The 9,110-nt window shown below is 36.4% G+C and overlaps 1 protein-coding gene across 1 annotated transcript; it reads left to right on the forward strand.

Moving 5' to 3' along the window:
- The first annotated feature begins 3,168 nt into the window (after positions 1-3,168).
- LOC132839393 (cytolytic toxin-alpha-like) lies at positions 3,169-8,614 on the forward strand. The gene is made up of 12 exons (XM_060860339.1): positions 3,169-3,229; positions 3,368-3,460; positions 4,561-6,320; positions 6,586-6,705; positions 6,902-6,990; positions 7,083-7,281; positions 7,370-7,483; positions 7,596-7,697; positions 7,808-7,896; positions 8,018-8,201; positions 8,282-8,395; positions 8,556-8,614. The coding sequence occupies exons 2-12, from the start codon at positions 3,370-3,372 to the stop codon at positions 8,598-8,600; spliced, it is 2,907 nt and encodes a 968-aa protein (XP_060716322.1). The 5' UTR covers positions 3,169-3,229; positions 3,368-3,369; the 3' UTR covers positions 8,601-8,614.
- The last annotated feature ends 496 nt before the right edge of the window (positions 8,615-9,110 follow it).

Here is a 9,110-nt window from a genome sequence, read left to right on the forward strand (position 1 = left end):
CCATCTGGGGTTTAGGAGACAATGACACCCGAAGTGTGTTGCTTATGTCCAGTTTATTCCGTTGTTTTGTTTTGGTTGCTGTCACTGCAGAAAACCCCGCTTCACACAGATAGCATGTCGGAAATAGCAATAGGGATTTAAGTGCTGTGGTGGTAATCTCAGGGTATTCTGCCATGACTTTAATCCAGAACACTGGCAGAGATTCTAACTTTCTAACGACGTCTGTTTCGTACTCATTTTTGATAATTTGTGTGTTAAATTTGAGAGTAAGTACCGGTGAACAGAGAGAAGAGCGATACACACCTTCTCTCCACCAAAGCTACAATGCCACTGCCGCTTGCAGCTGCTCAGCTCCAGATGTCACCTAAACCAGGCCCGATATCACGGTATTTTGCGCATGCGCGGTATTGGTGTGGCTTTAGGTGACGTCTCTCAGCTCCCGGTTAACCTCTTGTCCATGAAAAGTCGCACAAACCCGAGAGAAATACACCACAGTAAATAAAAATTATTTAATGTTCCTTGGGCGGCCCGGGACCATTTGGGCCCGGGGGTTGGGGACCACTGATATAAAGAACTCAGAATGACCAGTCTGCTACCACCACTACCACTACATTACAAAATCATAAAGACCAAGACCAAGACTCAGTGTGTCATTTCATTCCAGTCAAGAGAATTCTTGAATTGATCTGTACCATTTGTTAACTCAAGAGCCACTAGAAATATTTATTCTAGGACCCAGTCTTTGGCTTTTAAGAGATCTTGCCACATCTCTGATAACTGGCTTTAGAAAAGGTGGATGACCAACGTGTATGTTACAAGTTGACATGTAGACTTGTCTATGTACTTGTCAGTCTAATGTTAAGTTATGTACCACCCTGATATTTATTTATTTTTACTGAACATTTCCCTTAGCTTAAGGATTAATATGAAAGCCAAAATTCCTGCCAAATAGGATGCCAAATCACCACTGAAGCATTTTCAACAGTTTAATTTTGGTCTGGTAATTTTCTTGTTGTCAGTTGAATTTTCCTTATACTTATTGCCTCTTGGGGAATTACATGTACTGTGAAAGTTCCAGCGGGTCCTCACAACTTGTATAAGGCATTGTATTATGATAAAATCCATTGGCAACCTAAGTTTTCCTGTGTAAACCATAAATGTTTTTGAAAAAGCAGAAGATTGTTATATCATGGTGAATTGATTGGTCAGACATTTGAAAAGTTTTAGATTCTATTCTACCTAAACCAGCTCATCTAGGTAAGTTTTAAGTAAATATCACAATCTTGGTTTGTGATAGGGTTAGGGTTAACTCCACAAGACACCTCAGTCCCTCAGCTCAAATTTTTACAGCCTTGGCAAACATTGTCTTCACTGGCCATACATTGTAGATTCCTCTGAGAATGGATTTGGAGAAATTCAGCTGAAAAATCTGGAGGGGTATGCAGCACAGGTTTTGTCATTACCATCCTCAAGTTCTAAGGACAATTCTTCTATGGCCACAATTATTTCCTGTCTAATATGTATCTAAAATTCTTGGATCACACAGACACCACAATGTCTTGCTATTTGTTCTTAACAGTATCGATTCTGAACCTTTGAAATACTCCTTGTGTATTGATCTAGTTCTGTTTCTCTGTTTACTGTGCTCTCTGTCATAATCCACATAATCCTCCATCTTTATGTTTGCCTTTCTGAATGACATTATTATTTATAGTAATGATTGGCAGTGACATGTTCAGCATCTGAAGACTGTCCCGAGATCACTGATATTTGTGGGACTCACAGCAAAAGAAGTATACTATTTGATGGGGGAAAGCATGGTATCTAGGCTTTGTCTTGGGACATGGGCAGGCTTGGAGATCGTGGTCAGTCCCAAAGTAGGTGAGAAAGTGGGCAGTGGGGCTGACTGACTATTATCTTAAGTTTGTGCCTGATTACATTGATGTCTCCAGTCTGCTCACTGATCTTACCAGTCTGCTGGTCCATGACCTAGTGAAGCTGCATCAATATATTTATTGATAGAGACCCCAAAAGCACTTTTTTATCTGCCAAATGCTGTAAATGTTATTGTATTTTATCCTGACTTCTGTTTTTTTTTTTGACAAACTGTTACTTGATGAAGATAAAGGACTAGCTGAGGGGTGGTGTAACAATCAATGCAGAGCATGAGAGGAGAGCAATGAGTTGTTATATATGGCCCAAAACAGAGAGTCAGCATACCATAATAGATCATTTATTTATTAGGTAATACAGGTGCATATAAATAAATTAGAATGTTGTGGAAAAGTTCATTTATTTCAGTAATTCAACTCAAATAGTGAAACTCACGTATTATATAAATTCAGTACAGACTGAAGTAGTTTAAGTCTTTGGTACTTTTAATTTTGATGATTTTGGCTCACATTTCACAGAAACCCAACGACTCACTATTCACTAAAAAATTTGAACATGGTGACAAGCCAATCAGCTAATCAAATCAAAACACCTACAAAGGTTTCCTGAGCCATCAAAATGGTCTCTCACTTCAGTACATATACAGTAAATGAATATACTTTCCAGAAGGCCAACAATTCACTAAAAATGTTTTTTTTATTGGTCTTATAAAATTATGCCTATTTTTTGAAATAGTGAATTAGTAATTTTTTGTTAAATGTGAGCCAAAATCATCACAATTATAAGAACCAAAGACTTAAACTTCTTCAGTTTGTGCGTACTGAATTTATAAAATACACAAGTTTTTGACTAAAGAGAATAGATAATGCATAAAATATCTGGTTTAAACTGAGTTTAACAAAGAACAGAAAATAATGTTATGTTCCCAGAACATATGTTCCTGGTTTCTGTGTATGAAGCAGGCTTGAGGCTATATGGAAATAGCATTTCAACGAACATCATTTACATTCTTTTGCATTCCATGTTCTTTTGCATTCCATGTTTGCATTCAATACTTATGTACAGTATACTGTGTGACCTTTGTTTTACCCTGAAGCTTCCTGACAAGCAACACCAGCCCATTTGCAAACACACAGTAGATCACACAAAAGCTGCCAAAAAAGATATATTTTTGATCGTATGCCCAGATTATTTGCCTCAACTTAATCTAGGACTTTAAACTAGGACTATAAATATCTCTGAAACCAAGATACATTTCAGAGGAACCTGGTTCAGATTAGAAGCAGAGAAGAACACAACTGGGAACAACAGGTCTCATATACCCACATATATTTAAGTAAGTAGTGCTATATATACAGTTTATGTTTTATGTATATAAATTGTGAGAAATGATATGTATATAAATATATCTGGAGGGCAATCATCATAGATTATTCAGAAATATTTATTAATAATACTGTGTCTATTTTGACAGCCATGGATACCAAAATCATTGAGATGGCAGCCCTGGGAAGGGCCCTGTATCCTGGCATGCTGTACGATTGCCGCAATGACTCTTTTATTCCAGGTAAAGCTTTCATTTATAGTATAATTTATAGTCTATTGTAATGTTCATTGTCCATGCTAACGCGAGATCGATTTTACTCCCATTCGTGCCTTTTCTATAAATGTGTGAGGGTTTATGATGAGTGTGCTCTATGTACAAATTAGAAGTAGATACATGTAAAAAGGCTTAAGAGAGAAGCTTCTTGCGTTTCATAATATTAATAAGATTTAAGAATAAGACATAAGATTTCTGTATATTAGTGCAACATTCGAGCGGTATAATATTTTCAGTGAGTGCAGAACATTAATTTAGCCATTGGACATTGGAGATGTTTTTGCATCTGTCATATTGACAATAGATCCATTACATTAAGTTGCACCTTGGATAATTTTGTGCCTAGATTAATGTCAACCAATCAGGTAAAACTGAAAGTGAATTCTTGTTAGATTTTTACTTAATATCGTTTTCAAGTGTATTTATTACATATTGTTAATAGACATTGGCGATGTGAATTAAGTTAAAACAACAAAAATGTATTGTCATTATTGATGAATTGGGAAAAAGACTGATAAATGAAATCCTTCATCATTATCAACATTTTAGGGAAGTATGAACTAAGATAGAATTTCCTGTTTAAATATCCTACTGTCGTGTAGATGCAGAGAATGAGATTTTGAGAACTGTGCTACTGTTGGAATACACGTGAATCGCATTGGCTCTCCGTTAAGACCTAGATACATAGAAACAATGTGCATATAATGTAGATAAATAAATATACATAAACAATACTTATTTATCTATTTGACATTTGAGGTATGATGCATAGTGACATTATATAATAACATAACATCTAACACTGAGCTTAGATTAACCTATTAGTTATCTTAGAAGGGCTTTGAAGTAATGTTGATATATTTAATCTATAAAACACTTACATGAAGTTCTCCATCTCTGAGGTAACATTTGAAATTCTGCAGAAGGGTCACTGATGGGTCAAGAGGCATGAACCTACCAATAATTAATCTTTATTTCATATATATTTTGGTAAATGGGATTTTTGACAAATGAATTGTAATATTATTTGTGATACTATTGTCATTTTTCATTGCTCTTTTATTCAGGTATCACTTTATGGGACAAGAATGCATTGCGTGATGATATTGACGTGCATGATCAGACTAAAACATTTGTCAAGCTTGCTGCCTCTGACAGTGTCAGCGATAAGGCCAATCTTTTAAATGTGAGCGCTTCCCTAAAAGCTAGTTTCTTAGGTGGATTGGTGGAGGTTGGAGGATCTGCTAAGTACCTGCAAGATACCAAATCCTCAGCACGTCAGTGTAGAGTTACTATGCAGTACAGCCAGACAACAAAATTTGAACAGCTCACTATGAAGGAGCTCGGTAATATCGCCTATCCAAAAGTATTTGAACAGAAAACAGCCACTCATGTAGTTACAGCTGTATTGTATGGAGCTTCTGCTTTCATGCTGTTTGATTATTCAAGTTCAGAAAGTGAGAACAAGCAGGAAATTGAAGGAAGCCTTCAAGCAGTGGTCAAGAAGATCCCTACTATTTCAATTGAGGGGCAAGCATCTCTGAAGTTGTCCTCCGAAGAAAAGAAACTAGCTGAAAATATAAACGTCACATTTTATGGTGACTATGAGCTTGATGAAAACCCCACCACCTACACAGAGGCTCTGAGAGCTTGCAAGAAGTTGCCCGGTCTGTTGAAGGATAGAAACAGTAAAGGTGTGCCAGTGACTGTGTGGCTGTATCCTCTCACACTTTTGGATTCTAGGGCTGCTAAGCTGGTGAGAGAAATCAGTTTGAGCCTGGTGTCTAAAACCGAAAGTGTGCTTGAGGATCTCGCTGAAGCAGAAAGAAAATGCAATGATTTACTCAGAAACCGAATTACAGCCAGTTTCCCTGAGCTAAACAAAAGCTTGGAACAGTTTAGGGAATTACACAGTTTTTATAAGATTGCATTACAAAAGTCACTGGTCAGCATTTTGCCAAATATTCGGAGTGGAGCACTGGAGAACAAGGCACTGGGAGATATCCTGACCAACCATGGCATGACACCCTTCACTGCTACCAACATGAGCAAATGGTTAGATGACATTACAACTCAATTAAATGTGCTGACTTCGTATACCAGTGCACTGAAGGATGTCACATTTGTGTCATCTGAAAGATTATTTAATTCCATTCTCTATGATCCTAATGTTGATTCAGTGGTCAGCTTGACATTTACGTCTCTAAAGAGTGAGGACCCCTATCTTGTGGGTGTACGAAGCTTTGTATACTCTGATGCATTGGCCAATTTTGGACAACCAATTACTAAAGCTTTCTCATACCCAACAACACAGCCTTGGTTCACATCTCTTGATATTTCATCAAGGATGAGGCAGAATCTTACTCTCTTTACAAGTTTTTTCAAGACCAATATAAATAATAGCAGAATCAAGTTCGTCGTTGCTTCCATATCTGACCCCAGCAATCCAGGAACCTCCATCCGACTTTATCAGAGCAGCACTTTGAAAGATCCTAAGTTCCAGCCTGTATCCAAGCCTGCTGCACCTGTGGTGGGGACCAGTGATGGGAAACCCCTTGTAACGCTTTCAAAATCTCCAACCGGAGAGACTCGACAGTTCATAATTGAGTACAGGAATACTCAGCCAACTGATTCAGCAAATGATCTCGCCATGTGGAAAGTCATCACAACTCCAGATGAAAATACCAGCTTTGCATTTAGTGATCTTAACCCATTGCAACAATACTGGGTCCGATACAGAGCTGTTGGCACTTTGGGAATGAGTGAACCCAGTGACTATCTTCAATTCAGTTTTTCTGGGATGGTCGATTTCACAATGAGTCAATGGGTCAGTAAAGATTATAATATATTTCTAATTATTACTGTACATTGAATTTGGTGAAAAAGTAGCCTGTACTGGTAAATTAATAGAAGGTTTATTTTCATCTAAATTTCTTTAAAGAAATAAGAATCAATCATATGTTCTATAATGATGCATGTAGCATCATTATAGCAATATGTAATATGCTGCAAAATGTAAATCTATATTTTCTTTTTAATTTTCATTTATTTTAAATGTACATGAAAAAGTACATGATTATTTTCCCCCACAGAACCTCTCCATGCCTTCTCTGATTAATCATGTAAGGACTAAAATAATGACCAATATGGGCTTCTCTCGATGGTCTTCCTCTACTATCAAGTCAGAGGTTTCAAATATTATCAACAATCCTGTGAGTAGCAACAGTTCAAAATTAAATCTTCAAATCTCCCTAAACATACTGAATAAAAAAGTTATCATAAATAATTTCATGTGTAATGCAATGCTAAAAGTGGACCAGGTGGACTGCGAATTTTAAATGTTAATTTTTTATTTGAACTGAAACATTATATCACCATTTGATGTATGTTATGTGCTTATACAAACAGAACCTTACTTACGATGGTGCAATTCCTGGAGGCATGAAAGTCGGAACGGCCTTGTATTTCCAAGGCACTGCTCTTAAAACAGGAACATCGTATGTGTTCATCTTATTGACCACAGAATTTTCAGTTTTCAGTAATGACTTCAGTTTGTAATTCAATAAAAAATAATTTAATCTTCACACAGCTTTGAAATGAATGTTAGAGCCGGGTCATGGTCAAGCGGCGATTACACTTTTTTCGCATATTTTAAATTGGGTGAGTCAATGACCTTCAACACCCGAAGGGGTCCGAATTGGGAAGCATCAGAAAACGTATCATCATGTCCCATTACCAAAGGATCAGCTTTTGATATGTTTTTTGTGGTCAAACAAGAAGGCTGGGAGGTATGCAGATTAAAATCATAAGCGAATCCACACAATATAAAGAATAATTTGATTCTGTGTATAAGAACCACACATCTGTATTTTCCAGGTAAATATAAATGGGCAGAAAGTTTATCTGTTCAAGCATCGCCTGCCAGTGGAGAAAGCGACTACACTAGGCATTTATGGAGACATCGTCATGAACACCATGGGTACTGTTTCAGTAAGTTAAACAGTATTCTCAAGCTCTTCACTGTGTGTGAACTTTTATAAGTATAACTTTCATTCGTACAGTAAGCAAAAATAACACTATTTGTTGTGTTTGCTCTCTTCAGAACTGGGGCAATTCTACTTTTGGTAAGGAGCTAGCTCCTGGCATTTCACGCACAATGCTTTCTAACGTCCAGTCTGATGTGCCATATCCAGTCAGCAACCCTGTGAGTAACTTTTAATTAAAGAAAGTTTCATATGAAATATGAAATGACTGAATACATATGTAATAACAGAGATTTATCATGGAATAAACCAATGTTTATTATCCCAACAGCAAAAAAACTATAATGGCAAACTCCAAGTAGCTGTGAAGCCTGGTCTGGTTTTCTTCTTCCAAGGGGTTGTTCCTTCAGATTTCAATTGGTATGCGAATCTATGTCCACTTCATGACACTTTGAATGAAAAACAATATGGAATAGATAAGATTCAAATTTCTCAGTCATATTTGGTGCAGTCATTTACGTGTTTAAACAATTTCTTTCAGCTTTGCAATAAATTTCGTGGTGGGGAGCGACATTGCTTTTCACTTCCTAGCCCAATCGTTCGGAATGACCTATAACAGCTGCAGGAGTGGGAATTGGGAAAACGCAATACAAATTCAAGGAAGCCCATTTGTCAAAGGATCAGCCTTTGATATCTTGTTCTTCATTAATTCAACAGGATATGAGGTGAGATATTATGTGGAAAAATAACTAAACTTAAGACTTTATAGAAATGGATTAATAAAGTTTCCATGTTGTTTCTTCAGATAATTGTCAATGGCTTGCCATTCTCTACATTCGCCCACCGTATGCCAGTAGAGAATGTGAATTTCATTCAGATCAAAGCAGATGTCTTCATGAACAACTTCTCGATCATTGACGTAAGTCATTTTTATATGATGTTGTGTAAAATTTTACATTAAGAACATGCCAGACTGTCTAATGTTGAGTTTTGTATTACACTTATATTGTACATTTTTTTTGCAAACAGTTTTCTTGCATAACAGAAAAGTAAAAGAGATGTTTTCTTTTTCCTCTCAGGTGGACAAGGTTAACATAAAAGCAAAGATTCCTGCCAATGTTTGAGGACTTGATCGTCCCTGAAGCACTGAGTACATTTACGAGATTGGTTTTGCTCTGTGCTCAATATATCAGAATTCATGTATCTTTCATGAACACAATTTACCTTTCAGCATTCTCGTGACTGTTTTGTTGCTTTTTACTGTTAGAAATGAATACGCGACACATTCTTTGCAACAGTTTTACAATTCTATAATACCTTTTATTTAAATAAAATGGTAATAGATGGTTTCCATTAGTCTATATATACACATACACTTAATGCTAAAAAATAATGGCAGTAGTTTTTAGATTAATCCATTTAAACCAAGATTTTCTTAGATTTTAGATAAATATCTGGTGTAATAGAGGTCTGTTAAACATCACAAAAGTCTGCCATGCTAAATCTGTCAGAAATGAGCAAGATTAAATATTACTCATATATTTTCTTGTCCCTTTGTACCTCTCACCATAAATTAAGGTTGAACTTCTTCTTTTCTTCCTTTTTACTCCTTTACTAATTCTTTGCATCTTTTG

This window comes from Tachysurus vachellii, chromosome 24 (genome assembly GCF_030014155.1).
Source record: "Tachysurus vachellii isolate PV-2020 chromosome 24, HZAU_Pvac_v1, whole genome shotgun sequence".
NCBI classification, from domain to species: Eukaryota; Metazoa; Chordata; class Actinopteri; order Siluriformes; family Bagridae; genus Tachysurus; species Tachysurus vachellii.

Bases quoted from the DNA above. Each gene is read 5' to 3' on its own strand.
- LOC132839393 (XM_060860339.1), top strand. From the start codon at position 3,370: ATGGATACCAAAATCATTGAGATGGCAGCCCTGGGAAGGGCCCTGTAT. The intron at 6,321-6,585 runs GTCAGTAAAGAT...TTTCCCCCACAG, and splicing joins ATTTCACAATGAGTCAATGG to AACCTCTCCATGCCTTCTCT. The intron at 8,202-8,281 runs GTGAGATATTAT...TTGTTTCTTCAG, and splicing joins TTAATTCAACAGGATATGAG to ATAATTGTCAATGGCTTGCC.